General features: G+C 46.7%; 1 protein-coding gene across 3 annotated transcripts in view; it reads left to right on the plus strand.

Annotated features, from left to right (window-relative positions):
• Positions 1-21,206, plus strand: part of CSNK1G1 (casein kinase 1 gamma 1) — a 106,648-nt gene that overhangs the window by 75,681 nt on the left and 9,761 nt on the right. For all 3 annotated transcript variants that reach the window (XM_088172293.1, XM_088172292.1, XM_088172294.1), the window contains 6 exons: positions 4,500-4,734; positions 7,041-7,126; positions 9,120-9,204; positions 10,841-10,989; positions 12,551-12,655; positions 17,625-17,732. In XM_088172293.1, the coding sequence (XP_088028419.1) occupies positions 4,500-4,734; positions 7,041-7,126; positions 9,120-9,204; positions 10,841-10,989; positions 12,551-12,655; positions 17,625-17,732 (768 nt within the window). The remainder of the gene's footprint in view (positions 1-4,499; positions 4,735-7,040; positions 7,127-9,119; positions 9,205-10,840; positions 10,990-12,550; positions 12,656-17,624; positions 17,733-21,206) is intronic.

Genomic DNA, 21,206 nt, shown 5'->3' on the forward strand with positions numbered 1-21,206 from the left:
TAGTTCTGCAGATAGAAGCATGGTAGGGAAGAGGAGATGTAAGGGATGAAGAACACAATTCTCTCCAGATAAACTGAAATTTGACACAGCAGAATCTCAAATGGGAAACTGAAGTCAGAACTGCAAAAGTCTGAACAGCACCTGCCTGGTACTGAGGCCTCCTAGAGCAAAGCAGTCAAGTTCTCTTGGTTTTGAGTGTTTCTTTATCAATGGAAAACCAATTTATAGTATTGGCTTTGATTAAATCAAGTGGCAACAGCTGGCAAAGCCTCAGATACGGCTTGTGTGACCTTTGGAGGGAAAACATAAAGATGTAAATTCATTCCCTAGGGACTTCTGGGGAAATCAAGATTGTCACAGCCATGGCTGCTGCCTTTTGCCAAATCCCGGGGCTGCAGCTCAGCTCTGGGCTTGGATGTTCTTCACTGGCATCACCTGTTGATCCTGTGGCCAGGCTGCAGCTTACCAGGGTACTGGTGCCAGTTGGAAAACACATGCTGAGGCTGATGCAGGGGTACAGCAAGAGCAGTAGGAAATGGAGGAGCTGATGTTCTCTCATGGCGCCTTTGGCCATGGGGAGTTGTTGTAGGGCCTTCTCAGTCTCCACAGGGAGGTTTCGTGAGTTGCCAGCTTGGAGGGTGAACATTTAAGGAGACAGATTCAGCATCCTCAGGTGTGCCCCATCACCTGGCCCTGGGAGAAGTATTTTCCAAAGGGGCTGGCACTCCTTGAATGAAATGAAAACCCTTTGCTCCAGCCACAAGGATTTCGGGAAAACTGTCTTTCTCCCCCACTAAATGGTTGCAGTCACTGTGTCACGCCCCAGTGTGTGACACCACAGGAAGGAAAGCTGGACTCTCAGACTGCTTGGGGTTCACATTCATGAATTACATTTTGTTATTGCTTCTGACTGGCCAAGTCTGCTTAAGCTGCTATAATTCTAACCACGGGCATTTGTCCCCCGATGTTTCTCCTCATACTTAGGATGATCCCCATGTCTGTAGGAGCATCCAGTCCCGTGGTCAATTTTTAACCAGAGACATCCTGGAAAGATATTTTTCACTACTTATTTCTACTTGGCTGGTGTGAATGAGCTTGACAGGTTGCAGCATCTGGGGTGGATCCTTTGCAGATGTTAGAGGAGAAAAAGGAGTTTCTCTAGGAAAAAGAAGGGCAGTGTCTCTTAAGTGCCACATGGGATTACAGGAGAATTCAAACATAGTTTTACATCAGGAAGGCTCTCCTGGCTGAGGGCAAGAGAGACTGGATGACAATGAGTCTTCAAGAAAGACAGCCTGTTTGGGAATTGTTCAGACTCGAAGTGTTTCTCCATACTCCACATGCAGCTGAAGACATCCAGTAGATCAGCTCCAGTGGGTGAAGCTCCTGAACAAAGCCAAGCCTGGCAATTAAAATATGGTCAATATGTCAGTCCCTACAGCCCATAAATTGGGGAAGAATTTTTTTTTATTCAGGCTTCTGTTTTTCACTCTTGCCCAGTCCAGCCTTTATGATGCTCACTAACAGCTATAACAATCTCTGTTGTGCCACCAGGCACTGGAAAAATACTCTGGATGTGATCTGGACCAAGTTGTAGCAAGATGTTTTTCTACCAGTGACCATCAAAATTGCCTTTAATGACGATTAATTTTATTCTCTGCTGATCTGATGTATATTTAAGTGAGTGATGTGTGGAAGAAGGGTTCAAATTTATCAGGAAGGTCTAGAGATGGAATTGCTGTCAAGGTCAGCCCCTTAAAAGTTACCTTTCTGGGAGAAGAGGGTTTGTTACACTTGCTGCCTTGGCAGGAGGAAGGCAAATGAAAGCATGGGTTTCTTTGGCACCTGATAAATGTCACAATATCCTCTCATTTCTCCACTGCAGCACAGGGGTCTTGCTTTGTGCCAAGGGATTCTCCCCCCTCCTAAGGGTTTCTCTGACATCTGAAATGGAGATTTACAGCTCCAAGGATGGACCCGGCCGTCCGTGGCCATGGAAATCCCTCTGTAATTCAGAGTCTTCCATCTACCCTAGTGCTCCCATGCTTGCTGTTTTTCCAGTGTTAGAGCAATTCCAAGTTAGTCCCAGTTCCTCGAGTGGTTTCTCTGCCCCTAAAAGAATGAATTCAGGGTGTCTGAGCCTGTAGTTCAAACCCAAAGGAGTGGGCACTGCACCTGTGCATGCAGCACATTTGTGGAGTGGGAACTCCACTTCCCCTCTCCTTTGGCTGTGCGATGGGTTTGATGCCGAGGCTGTGCTGCAGCTTATGTGTGCTCAGGCAGGGTCTGGAAGGGAGATGCAGTCCAGACACTCCACATCACAGCAGCCACAAGCAGGGAGAGTGTCTTGTCAGGGTGAATAAAGCATGGAAGCTACTCCAAGAAACATCTTTTTTACTTGGAGAGCGTCTTTAGCTGCCATGGCTGAGCAAAGCTCTCCAGCATGAAGCATCCAGGCAGGTGGAAGTAAAGAAGGAATACGAGAGACCCCGCAACAGCTGTGTGTGTATGGTGGAAGTAAAAAAGGCAGGTGGGAGGAAAAAAGGAAAGAAAATAAATGCTGCATATTTTACCCTTGAGTGCTGCTAGAGCATATTGGCTCATCTGACACCTCAGCTGTCCAGGTTGTTGTCCTGCCTGCTGCAACTTGCTGAGAATTTTTAAAGAAGAAAAAAATGGGCTCTTTTCAGGTTCTCTAATTGCTGCTGGGATTTCAACAACTGAGCTGCTCTGGTAGCAGGAACAAATCAAATGAGCCAGTCAGGCTCTGCTTGGAAGCTTATTATGTGTGGAGAGGCAAGGAAACTCTTTGTTCCACTTTCAAGGGTTGCATCTTCATTTGAATTGCCTCCCAACATGGCTTTTTGTCTCACAACCTGCTGCTGTGTCCTGTAGGTGATTCAAAGTGTGAAGAATGATTGAAGAGCATCTGCTCTGCTCTCTACCAGCCTGTAATTGATTGGAAATAATGGCTGTTACCCATGAAACCCATTTTCTCGGCACATTGGAATCAATCACTGCGTTGAGGGGAGGGAGCAGCAGCACGTGCTGTTCCCTTCTTTGAAGAGTCTTTGAGCAAATTCTGTTTTTTCTGATTCACCTGCAGCCAATTTTTTTCCTGTCTGTTGCCCTCACTGTACAGCTGTTTATTTTATAAAATGCCCCCTCCTGCCTGCTGCTTTTTTCTGAGAGATTGAAATGCAGCAGATTTTCCTTTAAAATAGGGTGCATGGTAAAAGCCTGGGAGTGTGCTGGAGGATCACGTGCATGTGGACTTTTAAAACCACGTGTGGGTCCAAGATCTGTAAAGAGAAAGTGGTCTCAGTTTGCCAGCTGGGAATGTGTCTGGATTCAACGAGAAATGAAGGAGCAGTCAGGATCTGCCAGCCCAACGGAGTGAGCAGAGGGGTTGGAAGGGCTGATGGGAGGTCCCTGCTGCCTGGCTGGGGGAGAGTTGGCTCAGTGACCCAGAGACTCCAGCCTGCAGCACTTTCCCACCAGGATCCACCCAGTGGGGGTGACCAGCTGGTGGCCCTTACCCTGGGTATCTCCTGGCATTCTGGCACTGTGCTGTCCCTCAGAACAGTGTGGCAGTGACCTCTGGGGACTGAGGCTTGTTAGTGTAAAACTGGGAGTTGGTGGAGCTTTGCAGAGGTTTTGTAGCATTGCTGGCCCATAAATACCTGTGTCAATCACAGTAGCCTTTCCAAAGAAGCATATTGTTTAAAACCACTGTGCCCTCTGGCATGCTGGGCAGCTGTGACCAGGACAGCCATAAATGGGGGTTCATGTGTGTTCATTTGAAACATAGAGGCAATTGAAATAAATGAAATGAAAATTAGATTTCCAGTTGGAACCATCTCCTAAGTTCAGGACCCAAAGGAGAACTGCTTGACAGCATGTTCAGACACCTGCAATATGTTTGGTTTCAAAAGCAGTTTTAATTATGAACTTCTGAATAAGGTGTGTTGTTAGAGGCACTCCATCACCTCAGAAGTGGGGTTCCTTCCCTTTCATCTTCCTGTTCAAACTTCCAGAAAAACATTAGTCAAAAGCTGAAAAATATTCCAGCTATTCCTAGTTGACAGCAATGAGATTAATTATTATTTTAGTCAGCTTTGAAGATGGTAAAGTTTCTGCCTGTCCAAAAATCCCCCTCCATGAAGAATCTGGCATGTCTAAGACAGCATATGGGTTGAGGGAGGAAGGTGGTAAGACACAGCAACAGGGGAAGGCGGAGGGCAAGGGAAGAGCTCTTGGTAAGTGGTTTAGTATGTTTAAAATCAGTACAAAAAGGCTGCTGCAGCTCCCCGTGGCATCCTGCCAAGAGCTGCATCCCAGTGGTAACGCCTCAGAAACAGCCTTTGCCATTTCCGTGGGAATAAAGCAGGGAGCACAGCATGATAGCCTTGGAAAGGAGAGGATGACAAATTCCTCTTGCAGCTCTGCTGGGAGCCGGAGCTCTGCTCACAAGTAACATTTCCCTCGTCGTTTTGCAGATCTCTCGGATGGAGTACGTGCATTCCAAGAACCTCATCTACCGGGATGTGAAGCCGGAGAACTTCCTCATTGGCCGGCAGGGCAATAAGAAGGAGCACGTCATTCACATCATAGACTTTGGATTGGCCAAGGAGTACATTGACCCGGAAACCAAAAAACACATTCCCTACAGGGAGCACAAGAGTCTCACTGGAACAGCGAGATACATGTCCATCAACACACACCTTGGCAAAGGTTTGTCTGCGTGGGGGGAGCTTACAGAGTATCCTTCAGGCTGGAAAAGCTTTCTGAGGTCATTGAGTCCAACAATTGACCAGCACTGCCATGTTCACCACTAAACCATGTCCTCAAATGGCACATTAACACATCTTTTGATCACTTCCTGGCATGGTGACTCCACCACTGTCTTGGGCAGCCTGTTCAATCCTTGACACCCTTTCAGTGAATTATCTAATTCTCTAATATCTCTAATATCCAACCTAAACCTTCCCTGGTGGTGCTTGAGGCTGTTTCCTCTTGTCCCATCCTTGTTCCCTTGGAACAGAGCTCTCTTCCCCCACACCCAGCTGCCCCCTCCTGTCAGGGAGTTGTGGAGGGTCAGGAGGTCCCCCTTGAGCTTCCTTTTCTCCAGGCTGAGCCTTCCCAGCTCCTTCAGCTGCTCCTGGTGCTTTAGCTCCTTCCCTGGCTCCAGTGTTCTACTCCCTTCCCTGGACACATTCCAGCTTGCCATTTGAATCCTGTAGACCTCTCATATCATCTTGGCTCAGTTCTTCTGCACCCTTGAAGCTATTTGTGAACCTCCCAATGCTGTTTACAGTTGTGTGGCGCTTTTTTTCTCCCCTCTTTTGAGGAACTGAGCCAGCTGAAATGTTGGAAGCCTCATAATTACAGTTTTTATTAAGAACTAAATAACTGGGAGCAGCCCTGCACTGATAAAAGACAAGCAGGCAGGCGGTGATTGCTGCACTGGATGATAGACAAATAGATTTTTATAGCACAGCACTGTCCCAGTGCCTTCCAGTTCCAGGTGGTAGAGTTGGATGTTCCCTGACCTAGTAATTGGTTGGAGAAAATGAATTATTTAAATAACTATAAACCCGGCTTTCATCTCCTCTCCTTGCTGCTTTCTTTCCTACCAGAAGGTTACATTTCTGTGGCTGAAAGGCAGAAAAAACCTTACTAAATGTTTATATTCTCTTAAATCCATAGAAGTAGTGAGATAATGGAATATTCTCTAGGAGGCCTCCTAGCATATTTGCTCCCACTTGGAGAGCTCACTCTCTTTGGGAAGTAAGGAGGGATGAGCCTAGCTTCTAATTTTGGAAACTGAAGAGTCAGGCAGGGATGGAGGAATGGGAGGGCACAGTGGGAAGCTGCTGGTGCAGGCGATGTGGAGGGAAGATGAATTTGTGTTTGAAGTGCACCATGTGCCTTCCTTAGGACCCATTTCCCACAGGATTTCAGCTCCCACCATGGCTCATGCAGGGGAAGGGTCCTGATCAGTTCTGGGGTTGTATTTGAGGGGGCTGCCCAGAGGGGTTGTGAGGAGCTGATGCTTCACTGGTGAGACCAGCCCAGGTGGAATCAGTCCTTTCACATTTCAGACTCGGGAGTCTTAACTGCAGCTTTTCTGAGGGACAAGTGTACTCAATTATCTTCCTGCAAGTCCATCTGCATCACTCCACTAAATTACCCAGGGCCTCTTTTTTTTTTCCCCCTTTTATCAGGATAACTGCAGGAACTGTCATTTCAGTTCCTTTCTCCCGAGTGTTCCCACTCCCAGCATATCCTGCAGGTTAAGTGGCCGCAGTGTCGTGGGCTGGATCTGCTCTGGATGGTGGAGCATGTTGTTTGGAGCAGCTGGGGTTCAGAGGAAGGGAGGTTGCACCAAATGAGTCCACGAGCTCAGTGAATCCAAGAATGCAGCTCAGCCCAGCCCAGTGTCGCCTCCACATTTGTTGTTCTCTTCTGTCCTCCCCTGGGGTTTTGGATGCATTTTGGCAGTTTGTTTTCAGATATTTTTCCTTTGGCTCTGTGCCCCTTTTTCCCCCCTTCATTTATAATTATAACATCTGCATGGTGGCAGCAGCAAGTGTTCCACAGCACTGGAACTATTTTTGATCTGCTCTGATGAGCAGCAGAGGCAATTCAGAAGGGGTTGGCACTGTGCAAGGGTAGATCCCTGCAGCTGGTTGTGAGTATTCCGTTCCCATTTAGTCCAGAGGAAATGATCCAGCACCACGTGGCACCACTGACACTGAGAAAAATTGGGGCACTGCTTTATTCCTCTGCAATTAAGAGTTGTCCACTCTATCTCAGGATGGATGTGTGTTGTGCAGTTCCCATGTTATCTCATGGCTTCTGGCTGATTTTACACATTTTCTGGCTTTCTGAAACAGCTTCTGGTATTGCACAAGATCTGAGCAGCAGACAGTGAGTGAATGTCCCTGTGGTACCTTTATCTCAGATACAGGTGTGGCTGCTGCTGAGATCTCAGAGCCGTTTTTGCTTCTGCAGCAATAATTTGTCATCTCTTTTAGAGCAAAGTCGTCGAGATGACTTGGAAGCCCTTGGCCATATGTTCATGTATTTCCTCCGAGGCAGCCTGCCCTGGCAAGGACTGAAGGTAGGTTTGAGCCTTAGGTTTTGTCCTTTAAAACTTTGGCTAGTCTCTACCCAAAGGAGAATCTGCTGGGGAAACGTTGGCAAAATCCAGTCAGAAACACTGTCCTCTCCTTTGTGTCCTTGAAGCCTAACACTGAGGCATTAAGTTTAGCTGCAGGGAAGATTTTAAGGTAGAAATACATTAGCTGGCTCTTCAAGTTTCCAAATTGGTACAATTTTGGAGAGAAGGTGAACAGAGAGACAGGGACAGCAGTGAGAGAGCTGTGATTGGAAGCTGCCCCGGACTGGAGCGTGACTGGTACACAGCAATTGTTTATGAAATTCCAGTTACAGCAACACAATCCCCCAGCTGCATCTGTGATCCATGTTTATAATGGGAGCAGTTTGATGGGTTTAGATGCACAGATGGACTTCAGCTTGAAAAACTGGTTTTCTGGCACAAGTATTTGGCTTGGCTTCCCTCCACAGACACTGGACAATCAGTGCTGAGGAGTTTATGAGATGCTGTGTACAGTGTGGAGAGCTGCAAGTAATTGAGTTTCCGACTGCCACCAACATCCATCAGCTGAGCTAACAAGGAGTAAGTCATTTACTGGCTCCAGAGCTGTTGGAAGCTGCATCTTCACTTCTCCATCACCTCTCTGACGATAAAGCTACTGCGTTCAGCTTTGGAATTGAAGGGAGTGAAGGGTCTGATCAGGTTAGGTTTATCAGGCAAGACAAGAGCTCCTGTTGGAAAAAGGAACCAAAGCTTTGGGTTCAGGAGCTGCTTGGCAGAGCTCTGCAATGGTCAGTGGGTATAGACCCAGTTGGGTTAATAGACCTTGTTCAGCTGTTTTTCACCACCTATCCAGAGTTAGTCTTAGCTCAGCCTCATCAGGCACATGCCAGAAATGTTGGCAACAGGTCGTAAAAGCAAAGAAGGGTTTTTCAAGCATGAAATGGATTGTGAAAGAAATCAGACTCTCTCTTATTTTATGTCCATGCCTCTCTTTAAGTGTGTTATTCTAGTACATATTTTCTTTCTGACTTAGTTGAATTTTCTGGCTTAGTTGAATTTACCTGCTGTAAATTAATCCTGTAAATTATTCTAAAATAATTCCAAGTTTATACAAGGTTCTGCAAAAGTTTCTCAGTCCAGTGCTGAACTTGATAAGAATTAGTTGACTCCTTTGTGAGGTTCAGGGCAAACACTGACTCTCCAGCTGGATTTAGAATGTGGCATGTTTGCCCTTCTAGGTTTCCTCGGCTTACACTTTTGGTCTGTACTGTCAGAGAATGTTTACAGTTCTCATTATGCTGCTGCCAGGTCTAATTGACATATTTTGAAATGGAGGCAAGAAACCCCACTTTCAGGGTGACAGCTGGAGCAGAGTTCTCTGCCTCAGGTTGATTTAGGTGAGAAATCCAGCTGCAAATGGTTTCATTTCCTTGTTGACCAGATATTAAACCAGTGCTGAGTGATGGAGGGTTTGGGGGTGAAAGGAAAGGTGTGAGAGCAGCCTAGGATTTGGGAGAAGTGTGACTGATGTAAAGTTATTATCAATGTAGTAACATCGTGTTGCACGGAGGAATACTCAAATTGCTGTGTGACGGGTCTGTTTTGCAGTTGTTTGTGAAGGCAGCTCGATGGCCCTAAGTCTGGGGAGGTCCTGATGTGCCATCACAGTTCATGCACCTTTATTTCCTTCTCCCATGTAACCTTCCCTGCACAGTCCTCGGGACTGGGCTGTGAGAAATGAGCCTTGCAAGACACTGATAAGGGTCATGCCTTTCTTGAACAAAGATATTTTGAACATCCTTGGATGTTCCTTCCCAATAGCCTGTGAAATATTCCTACTAGTGTTGTCTAGGATGCAGTTCAGTTACAAGTAACATCTCCTGATGTCACCCAGAATGGGCATTAAATACCTTGTTTTTCTTCCCATACAGCATGTCCTTTCTCACATGGTTGAACTCTTTCTCCACAACTGTTTTGTCTTTGTGCGCTGCAGGCTGACACCTTAAAAGAGAGATATCAGAAGATTGGGGACACAAAGAGAAACACTCCAGTTGAAGTTCTCTGTGAGAACTTTCCAGGTAAAGCCCTGATGGGATCATGTGAGTGCAGCTGGAGGTGGCCATACCTTGTCAAATAGGATGGGCCTGCACTCCTCCTTCAGAAAGTATTGAATGACGTGTATCCATCATGTTGTTTTTTAAGCTGGCAAACAACTGGAACTGCTGCTATAAATTAGCAGGGCCTGAGGTCTTAAAATGAACAAAACTCTTCTCATCAAGGAGGTTGGACAGTGCTCAAGGGCCTTGTATGCCTACTTTACTTCTTGGCTTCCTTCCGAAAGAGCTCTTCATTATTTTCCCTCTCCCAAATGACCATGTTGGAAACACTGAGCTAATTCTTTTCCAAATGGAAGGTTTTACAGGTGTTGCAGGTGTAGGTGGCCAGCTTGGAAAATGAGATGGTCTGTCTGTCCATGAATTCCACCTTCTGGAAGCTGTTTTAAGGAGAGTGTTACTAAAGTGTGTTTCTAGCCAAGCCCAACACCTGATCTCCAGTAAAACAGACCATGGAGCTGGGAGAGCAGGATACAGAGATAGCGCCGTCCCCAGGGTCCCCTGGCCACAGAGTGAGCTTGGGAGATTTCATGGGGGGTTTCTGAAGTCCTGACACCAGGGAGAGCACCCAGAATTAATCCAAATTCTGTAGGAGCTGTTGTGCCACATGGCTCTTTCCTGGCACGAGGAGCAGCAAGCCTGGAATGGGATCATTGTTCACTCAAGTAATTCCCCAGATGTCTCATTCCAAAAACCACCCGCTTCCAAGCAGAACAGCTTCAGGTTGTCTGTTCTCATCTTTTTGCCAGTACTCCTCCTCATAGCTCCTTCAGATCTGGGCTGATGGGAGATGAGAGAACTGAGTTTTGTCCCTTCCTCGCCTGAAACCGGTTGTTATCCACCTTCTGGAGGTACTTAAAAGAGAGGATTCTTTCTTCTCCTTTTTTTCCCCCTGTTTTACTTCCATGGAAGCCACAAGCCATAGACAGAGTTAAATATCAATAAGTAGTTCTTACTGATAATTCTTATTTTTGTCAGCTGAAGGCAAGACGATGAGCCAAGGGAGAGCTGGGAAGAGGCAGGACATGAGTTCCTAGGGCTCAGTATTCTGTGCATGCAAAATGCAACCCAGATGGAGGAAAGCAATTAATTAGCTTAACACCAAACCCTGGTCTGTAAATTAACCCTCTTCAGGTAAATTCACCTTGGAGCCTCCCTCTCTTAGTATAGTTTTGAATATTCAGGTGCTGCCAATGTCATGATGGGACACCTTCCACTATTCCACGGTGCTCCAAGCCCCATCCAACCTGGCCTTGGACACTTGCAGGGATGGGGCAGCCACAACTTCTCTGGGCAAGAGCATTCTAAATGTCTGTGAGCAGCCTGTTGTTAGGTTCAGTGAGTTTATTTCTCGCTTTGGTTTTTTTAATGCAAATATATAGAATAAGTCAAGGTGTGGATGGATCAAATTTGAACAGAAGTAAGACTTCCATCTTTGCTTGAGAAGCGTTTGGATTGTTTTCCATTGAGGACTCTTTCTAAAAACCATGACTTGTAGGAGAAAAGCCAGCGGTAGCACTGGCAGCCCAGATATTGGTTTCTAACAACTCATTTGGAAGATTCAGGATAAAAGCTGCTGCTTTTTCCCCTTTTCCAACAGAGGAGATGGCCACGTACCTCCGCTATGTCCGACGATTAGACTTCTTTGAGAGACCAGACTACGATTACCTACGGACCATCTTCACGGAGCTCTTTGAAAAGAAAGGCTACACCTTTGACTACGCCTACGACTGGGTTGGCAGGCCAATTGTGAGTTGTCCCTGCAAAATCCCATGTCTTGCCTTCCAGGTGCTGCTTTCCTACCATTGCCTTTTTGATACCAGTAATCCAAATTAGTGCCAGTGAGTTTAGGATCAAATCTTTCTATTCTCAACATAGTGAGATGTCCTGACCTTGTGTTCAGAGGGTTTTTGCAGTGCCTCGCAGATTTCCTGAGGGACAGAGGCCTCATCCACCTCTCTGGACATACAAGCCTCATTTTCTCATTTGTGACAATGAACATGATGAGACTGAATTCCCTCTAGTCTAGCACAGGATTGGAAACCAGTATCTAAAATCCATCTTAAAGCAGGAGAATCATAGAAACCCCCTATAATGGTCATGTTCCCATCAAAAAGGTACAGGAGATCTAGGCAGGGTTCTGATGGATGTTCAGCAAATAGTAAAATCCCAGAACGGTTTGGGTTGGAAGGGATCATGAAGCTCACTTTGTTCCAACCCCCTGCCATGGGAAGGGACACATTCCACTATCCCAGGTTGCTCCAAACCCCGTCCAACCTGGCCTTGTCCAGGAGTGGGGCAGCCACAGCTTCTCTGGGCAACCTTGCCAGAACCTCACCACCATCACAGGGAGGAATTTCCCCAAATATCTAATCTAAACTTGCTCTTCTGAACTCAGAATATCTCAGAGGACACTCAGAGGCTGAATGAGCTCTGTATAGTACATGGCAAGGAAATGTGGGAGAAACCAATCTCCATTTAGCCATTCCATGACTCCATGTGGACCATGACCCTGAATTTGTTGCATCACTTTTATCATCAAAACCCAGTTAAACTCTGGAAGACCTTGGCCAAAGGATGTGTCATGGGGAAATATGGTTGAAGAATCTAAACCTCTTTGTTTTGGGTCATTCTGCTCATGACTCACCCCTAAGATCAGTAGTGACATCTGTAAATGAATTGTCACTGGTCAAATGCCATCAGTGCTAAGCTTGTTACCACTGCCAGTGCTTTACTGTCCCAATTATATTTAGCATTCCCAGTGCTTACTATGCTCAACAGAGTTCCTAAGAAATCATTCCCTTTGTGAATCAAGATTTTATCTTCATTTTTATTTAATTACAAAGGCAGTTGATAAAGAGCACCTCGTATGACAAGCATGCTATTGCTGACAACCACGGTAGTTGCCATGGAGATCTCGATGTTGGGAGCAGGGATTATGACTTTGGTGAGAAGAGAGCAGATGAAGCTTTAATTTTTACATGTCCTGTTTCTATGCAAGTGTGATTTTTACAAGTGGTGAGACAATGGGATGAGGAAAACAAGTCTGTGTATTTTCTGTGTGAGATGCAATAGGTGTGATCTGACATTGAGACAGACACCTAACTATATCTTCTTAATTAATTTTTATACAAGATATTTGGTGCTGGTGTCCACCATCAAATTCCACGTCTGTAAATCACAGGGATTTTATAGCCCTGCCCTTGGCTCCTTTGGGCAGCGTTTTGATGTTTTTCTGCATCCTACTGGCTCAACAAGGTAGGTTTGTGCATGTGAGAGTCTTCACTCTAACCAACACCTTATTTTCCAGCCTACTCCCGTGGGATCTGTCCATGTAGATTCTGGGACCTCTGCAGTGACAAGAGACAGTCACATCCACCGGGATCGGCCATCGCAACAGGCCCTTCGCAATCAGGTGCATTGCTTGGCTCCTCTCCTCTGGCACTGGAGAAGCACATGGCATTGTAGATGGCTGAGGCTGATTCTTGGTCATACCAAGGAAAATTTGTGCCTAATTTAGAGATGGTGATATGAGGAGAATTTTGTCAAAGCAACAGATTGTTGAAATAAGGTATCAACCAGTGGAATTCCTTGGTATCATGAGTCAGCCAGAGTCCAGTTTGGAATGGGGTTGTTTTTCTATAGTTTGTGGGTAAACAGGTTAAAGTCGATCATCCAGCCTGGTTAGATTCCCTGACTACCATATTTTTTGAGGTGCTTTTACTCATAGCACATAGACCATGGAGCAGAATGAGAGTTGTGCTGATGGCAGCCTGTCGCCAGGTGCCCTCTGCCCATGGAGCGTGCAGCTCTTACAAGGATGTGTGTCCCAACAACATCCCTATGTCCCTCTCAGAGTGTCCAGTTCACCGTGTGAGTGTTGCAGAGCACAAAAGACAGGCAGGGCAGAACCCTCAGGAAGGAAATTTAATTTCCCATTTTTTTCCTTTCTTGTTGTACTCTTTTGGTGTGGAGACTTTGGATTTTCTGTGTTAATAGTATTTTCAGACTTTCAGTAGATCTCCAGCTGCAGCTCCCAGCTGGAGCTGTTGCTCTTCTTATTCCCAGGGAGTGATTCTGGGCTCATTCTGCTCCCCTAAACTCCATGTTCTGCCCAGTTCCTCGAGCTAGGGTTTGTGGGTAGAGAACCAAGCATGATGTGTAACAACCTGTCTGGGTTCAGCCTTCCTGGGCTCTGAAGGATCACACAGCTAACATAGGGTAGGATACATCCTAATCCATCAACTACAGTCAAGATGACCCCTCCTTGGGTAGTGTTGCTGTAGGAAGCTGGGTTGTTTGCAGCACATATGCATGGTGATTAGTGTGGGCTGGTGTATGAGCCCCCATACAGTCACCTGCTTTAATAAATTCCCTGATGGATGCAGTAACCCCCTGGTTTTGGGGGGGATTGTTCAGCCAGTCTCCTCTTGTCCACCGTGGCCACAGACTTTCATGTTGTGTATGTGTGAGGCATCGTGTTTCCTTGACAGCACAGTGACACCTGGCTTCGTTTTCAGGCATTTTAGTTCAAAAGGCCCAAAGAAATCCCAGGCCTTGTTCTTGTTCTTCTGAGCTGCACAGATAATCCAGTTTGGGATTGCACAGCAGCTTTTGTCATGTTTTCACTTAAACATTACTTAGGGTGATGAATTATTTAATATAACATGGGGGAAATCAGGTTCTTCTCACCAAAACACAAACAGCTCTCTTCTGAGGGATGCTTCTTTAAAGTCTTGAGCAAAGCATTTCTATAAGGGAAAAAGACAAAAAAATAAACATCATGAGAAGTGAATTGGAGGTGTAGGCTTGAGTCTCCAGTTTTAATGGCCTAATTTTTGTTCTTGGATGTAATAACTGCAGATTCTCTCTTACAATATTTGACTCCTAGTAAAGAGCTAATCTCCTCTTTGTAGTCTTTTCCTCTGGAAAGTGGAGAGTTTTAATCAAAGATGAGTGAGCTCTTCCCTCTCTGTCTTTAGTCTTGCCGTGTGATTTGGAAGCTGGTAGGAGGGTGATGAGTATGAATGGGAACTTGATGCTCCCAAACTGTATCAGGGAATATTTTGGTTGGATATCAGGAAAAGACTCTTCCCCCAGAACGTGGTCGGGCACTGAGCAGGCTCCACAGGGAATGCTTGTGGCCCAAGACTGCCAGAGCTCCAGGAATGTTTGGACAATGCTCTCAGGCACAGGGTGGGATTGTTGGGGTGTCTGTGCAGGGCCAGGAGTCAGACTGATAGTCCTTGTGGGTCCCTTCCAGCTCAGAATATTCTATTCTATTCTATTCTATTCTATTCTATTCTATTCTATTCTATTCTATTCTATTCTATTCTATTCTATTCTAGTCTAGTCTAGTCTAGTCTAGTCTAGTCTAGTCTAGTCTATTCTATTCTATTCTGAATTTCACAGCATCACTTCCTCAGTATCACTCCTTAAACTCTGTTGAGTTCAACTCAAGCCAACTTCAAACCCAGTTTTTCATGTACTTTGATGGAGAACTTAAAGAGACAAATCTGGCTGTTGTGGCTACTGGAGCCATTCCTGGAAATTGGTTCCATGTGGTTACTGCGCTGCAAAGAGAGAGAAAGGACAGTAACACACACGGACTTTTTTTGGGGAAAAAGGCCAACTTTATTGTATGGACAGCCTGTATTTAAAGTGTGTTATGTGCAGCTAGGACAGGACAGGAGCTCATTGGACAATTGGGAGAAGCATTCTTGGGACAGTACTTCAGGATTGTATCCCACGGGAAAGACACCAGGCGTTAATCTTTATTATGAATTTTACTTTGTTTTTCACCATGTTATTACCCTGGGAGACTTTCTCCCTAACCGAAGCTGTAGTCAGCTTGTCAGCCTGGGAATGTACCTGAGAGTCAGGAGAAATCCAGGCCTGAAAAGGATTCCCAAGTTGTAATTCCCTAGCTCTCTGAATGTGTGTGTCCACAGTTCCAGGCTCTCAGGCGGGAGCCTGCTTCTCTCAGCACTGATGTAGCTTCATTCCCTGGGCTAATCAAGCCACCTGATGCCGTGGAAGAATAGCACTTTCCACTAGCTCATAAAACTTGCATTTAAATTCTTCAGTTGTTCCTAATCTTGTGAATTACAGCCATTAATAAAATATTCCAAGGTCGATGCTTCTTCTTTGGATGTCACCAAGGACAAGAGGTGTGAGCAGCATCTCAGGCTGATGGGAGGAACGTGTAGTGAGAATATTTGATAAATCAGATGATCTTAAGGTCCCTTCCACCCACACTGTTCTATGATCCTATGACAAAACCACCTCTAGAGAAATAGCACTTAGTTTTGGTGTCTGCTTGGAAGGGCAGCCCCATGGGTCACTCTGGGAGGCAGGCAGAGCAAATGGAACAATAATGCATGTTTCATGGAGACTTCTCTTTTAATTCTCCTGTTTTTTGCATGTGCTTCTGCTCTAGCTGAATGATAATTTACTAGTGACTGTTGAAGTTTATTCTAAGGTTTCTGGAGTCTTTCTCTGGGTGCACTTTCACTGCTCACAACTTGGGTTTATTCACTGGAGCCTCTTGTTTCCTAGCTAGATCCATGGTGTCTCATTCAGCTGAGGCATGAGGCCACCACAGATCTGTTTGTCCCACACTTCCCAGTCTTGGGAAGCATTCTTCCCACTGGCCAGTTGATTTCAGGTGTGCTGAGATCCTCCTGGGTCTTAGGTGAGCACTGGATGTGTTGTCATCAAAGCTGGGTGATTGGCTTGGTTTGAAAGACAGGTGTCTGCCAAGGAAGGCATGAACCTCCCTTGGAATGGAAAAAACATGACCCTATTCCTTGTGAATTATTATCACTTTGAAATTAAGGGGTTTTCAGGCGAAGATATGGGAAAAGGTTTAACAGTTCTTTACTAGTACGTATATGTATAACAAGGCAAACAACAACAACAGCAGCAACAAGAAAACAGCAGCAGGAACCCAGTGCCAGCCTTCTCTTGGCCGCGGGCACTTTGCCCTTTGGTGCAGTTCCGGTCACAGCCGGCAGGGGCGCTGCTGGCTCCCGGCCGGGCAGGGCGCGTGCGATGATTCCCCCGCGGCTGCAGGGGGCGCTGTGGCGCGAGCTCGGCCGCCTCTCCCTCCCATGGTAATGGCGGGCAGGCCAGGCAGAGGCTCAGGGCTGCAGCAGGAACCTCGGAGGGCTGGCTGCAATGGCTGGGACAAGCGGATCCTGGAGTAGTAAATGAGCTGTGGGGTGTCCTGGCAAGCAGGTGAACATGGCTGCGAGAGGCTCTCTTGGAGGGGGGAGGGTGTCAGGGTCCTGTTTTTTTTTCCTGAGGTACCTGAGTAGATGGTGACGGTCCTTTCTAATGTGGTAGGGTGTTAATAAGTTCCCAGTCCTATGACTGTTCTTACAAGCAAACACTTACCTGCAGTAAGGAAGGAGCAGTACGGGGCTGGGCTTCAGCAGAGGCAGTGAATCCTACAGTAAGCAACAGCTGGAACGTTCTCCCCCATGCTGGCAGAGACAGGGAGGGAGCTAGGAGCTGCACCCCACCCTGTTCTCCCCCAGCCTAAAATCTCATGGTGACTTTGCCCTTCCCAAGAGAAAATCCCTCAGGTAAGACAGTAGCCAGCTGCACCCTTCCGCCTTCTCCTCCTCCAGATGGGACAAAATTCCATGAGAGAAAGAAACAAAAGGAAGAACCCTAACCCCCAACAGTGACCCACCAGAACTTCACATGCAAGTGTAATGTGATTCTTCTAAGAAAACAAATGAAGTTCTAATAATTTAAATCACCTGTTCATTTGTTGGGGGCAAAGAAGAAACTTGTTAGCCAAAGCTTCTTATCTACTTTTCTGCAGAAACCCAAAAAGCCCCCAACCCTCTCTTCAGTCAAGCAGGTGTGGATGTTTCCTTCTGCACTGCACAGGTGAATCAGTGTGTGGAACTGCCTTTGGGTGAAATTAATGTTTGGCTTTGGTTTATGTTGCAAATTTTAGTTTAAAAAGATGTATTTGAGAGAGGTTGAGCTTGTGAATCCCATCTTGCTGCCGTGCCAAGTGCTCTGGTGTGTGTGGCCTGACATAGTTAAATACTGTCAGTGTAATTGCAGATGTGCTGAAATCCATAGAAGTGAAGCTGTTGTAAAGAAATTATTTTCAGAATTGATCTTTCCCTTCATTCAGCAGCTAGAGGAGATGAAATCCACTCCCACTGTCGATCACTGCAGCCACCATGGAAGTAAATAATGAGGTGCACTTGCTAAAGGGGAATTTTAGCCCACCTAAAAGTGTTAAATGCCTTGCTTTCTTCAAATAAACTAACTCACTAACCAATACACCTTTATTTCTTCTCCTTATTCACCTTTTGCGCCCTCTTCTGTTTCTTTCGTGTTCCTGAACTCCTGAGTAGGCGTCATCGGATCGCAGAGGAGAGTGGGAGATCCAGCCGAGCCGGCAGACAAATACCTCGTACTTGACATCTCATTTGGCTGCAGATCGACATGGAGGATCAGTGCAGGTACCTCTTCCTTTTGTGGTGTGCAGCCTTTGTGTTAAGCCCCCTGAATTCTCCTTGAATTGCAGCAATGTTGTGGTCAGGAGAGCAATTTTACTGGTCCTGTCACGTATGTCATGCTCAAGCCATGGTTTGGGAGGGACCCAAGCTGTGATGGCCAACACCATGGCTTTTACTGTTTGAACAAAATGTTTCAGCTGTTTTGAACCCAGATTGTTAAACTGAAAACAGAAAGGAGTGGCATTAGTAGGTCTGGTCTATAAAGTACTCTACCCTATCTTAGAGGTGCTTTAAGGCAGTACAGGCAGCTGAAGTAGGATTTGTTGTATGTAGGCCCCATTAATGCTGGGAAAAGAGTTGAACTGTTCCAAAGCAGATCACCACCAGTTTGAGGGCATGGTCACCATGATCCATGAGGTGGATCTCCAGAGGGTTGCACTGGAAGGAGATGAGCAGAGGATGTGCAACAGACAGTGTGTGAGCTGGCATTGCCAGTGTTTTTAAATTCCTGAAAAATTCCTGTTGGTGAAGCCCTGCCTGTGCTGGTTGTCACTCAGGCTTGCTGAGGGATCTTCTGGCACTAAAGCCAGGTTGAGCTGGCTGGACAAGCTGGAGAGAAGGTGCAGGAGTCATTCAAGCAAATAAGAACTCTGCTATCACTGCCTCTTTGGCCGAGCTTTACTGTGAAAGCTGGATCCGCTGTAAAACACAACACCCTGAACATTGGTTCTGGTGAAATGGGAATTAGAGCTTGGAGCAGGACAGAGCTGAGCCAAGGAGACAGGAAGTGCAGGATGTCCCTAAGAAAAATGCAGATTCGGTTGACATTTTTACTTATTCCTGATAAGTTGTGTTTAATGTGATTTTGACTTGATTAGCCACGATCCTCTTCTAATTTAAAGATATTTTACTGAGTGCAAAGAAGCAAAGATAAGGAGGACCTGATGAATGTGTAGCTCTGGTCTCAGATGTGAGCAGAGAGTAACCTGGAAAAGTGCCCAAGGTCAGGCTGGATGGGTTTTGGAGCAATCTGTTCTAGTGGAAGGTGTCCCTGCCCATGTCAGGGGGTTGGATTAGATGAACTGTAAAGGTTCTTTCTGACACAAACCATTCAGTGATTGTACAACTTCAGCACTCAGTATAGAGTAGATGTTTTTATTCATATTTTTTTATGTGAGCATCCTGTTCCACAATAAAAGGGGGACTCAGGAAGGATTCTTTTGATAGATTTCTCGGATGAAAATAAAGTGCCAACACAGCAATATTAAATCTGAAGACTGCTCATTGATAAAAAAGGGTAAGTATTCCTGCTAAGGGGGGAGAGGAAAAGGAGCAGAGAGAGGAAGAAGAGAGACGGGGAGAAAGAGAAGACAGGGACAGCGTTACCACAAGAACCCCAGCTCTTTGTTGGCATCAGCTTAGCAGGTGGAGCATGCGTGCTGCAAACTGTGGTGCGTTTGTGTAGCTCCTGCGGCGGGCTGGGTGCAATTTCCAAACAGAAGCAGGCTGAGTGTTCCTCCTGTCAGTGGGGAACAGTCTGCCGTGGTCATGGGTGAAATCCTGGAGTAGCTGCAGGTTCCCAGGTTCAGGACGCGGCAGCTGCGGGCACAACCGAGTGCAGGCAGTGGCAGCAGGCTGGTTGCTAAGGGCCGGTGCTATGGCAGATTGGTGCAGGCGTGCAGCACAGGAAATGCAGCAGTGACAGTTCTTGCGGCTGCATGCAAGCAGGCTCGTGCTGGGTGCACACTGGCAGCAGCGGTGGCTGTGCCCAGGAAGCATGATGGGGATGGCTGGCTGCAGCAGCACTCGCTCTGCCAGAGAGGCAGCAGAGCTCCAGGTCATCACAGTGACAATCTGGTTTGCGGAACAATGAAGCAGGGAAGCAGGACAGCAGGGAGGAAGAGGCATGGGGAGGAGGGGGGGCCGAGTGGACCCTACAAGAGGTCACTCACAGTCCAGTAATGGAGGCTTTCTCTGCCCTGATTGGCTGCTAGGAGAAGTGTCCCCAGGGACAGGGCTGCTAGCACAACATTGTACAGCTCTTACAGGAATCTTTCATCTCATATATAACATACATTCAGGCATAAATAAAAATCAGATTTATCCCTCTCAGTGAGGAGAATGTTTCTTTGTGACAGCAGCACTGAAGCATCCCTAGGAGTCGGATGGGAAGAGTTGCCAACCTGAGCAGTTTACGAGCTCCTTGTGCCACTGTAAGCACTAAAATTCTGCTTATCTGCAGTTGAAAACAGGGAATGTGCTGTGTGTGGCTTCTAGGCTGCAGAGGCTGGAATTGTTCCTCAGCAGATGTTGGCAGGTCAGCAGCTTCAAGTCACCATTTCCTTTAAGGCAGAATTTCCCTCATGAAAATGAAGTGGTGGCACATGAAAAGCGAGGAGGATAATCAAAGCCTTTTGTAAAATGGAATTAAACAAGTAGCTGAACAAAGTGTGGGGAGAACCCTGGGAACAATGCAATTAAGTGCTAGTGCTGTGCAAATCTGCATAGGAAGCATGGGGGCCTGGAGAACCTGGAGCACCCCAGGCATGATAAGGGAAGGGGTGAAGACCAAGGAGTTGTCACTCAAGGAGAGCTCTGAGCACCATGTAAGCCAAGTTCTGACCTGTCCTGGCAGAGCCCAAGGGACCTGGTTGGCAGAAACAGCAGTTCCTGGTAGGACTGAAGTGTTCAAAATTAATGTAATATGTTGACTAGGGGACATCTGCTCCAAGGGCTTCCTTCCCTTCAGCCCTGGTGGTCAGATCATCCAGAGCCACCAGGAGTTCTGGGTACCACCCCTAATCCCCCACCATGGGAGATGCCTCCTCTTACCTTGTAGAAAAACTAAGAGGAGGAACAGGGCAGGGAAACCAGGCATCCTTACAGCTCTGGAGCCAAGATCAGCTCCCGATTTTCACAGCAGGGTGCAGGAGCCTGCGCTGACATCCAGGTGAAGCATGGAAGGGTTAACTGAACTTTTGTCCCATGCAGAATGCTTTGGGGGTTGTCATAGTAATGGAGCAGTGATTAGTTATTCAGAAAATTATGTGGATATCTTGGTTTGAAAAACAGGTGTCTGCCAAGGAAGGCATGAACCTCCCTTGGAATGGAAAAAACATGACCCTCTTCCTTGTGAATTAGTTATCACTTTGAAATTAAGGTGTTTTCAGGCAAAGATATGGGAAAATGTTTAACAGTTCTTTACTAGTACGTATATGTATAACAAGGCAAACAACAACAATAGCAGCAACAAGAAAACAGCAGCAGGAACCCAGTGCCAGCCTTCTCTTGGCCGCGGGCACTTTGCCCTTTGGTGCAGTTCCGGTCACAGCCGGCAGGGGCGCTGCTGGCTCCCGGCCGGGCAGGGCGCGTGCGATGATTCCCCCGCGGCTGCAGGGGGCGCTGTGGCGCGAGCTCGGCCGCCTCTCCCTCCCATGGTAATGGCGGGCCAGCGGAAGGGATGGAAAAGAGGCTTCC

Source organism: Sturnus vulgaris, chromosome 13 (genome assembly GCF_052056855.1).
Source record: "Sturnus vulgaris isolate bStuVul1 chromosome 13, bStuVul1.hap1, whole genome shotgun sequence".
NCBI lineage: Eukaryota > Metazoa > Chordata > Aves > Passeriformes > Sturnidae > Sturnus > Sturnus vulgaris.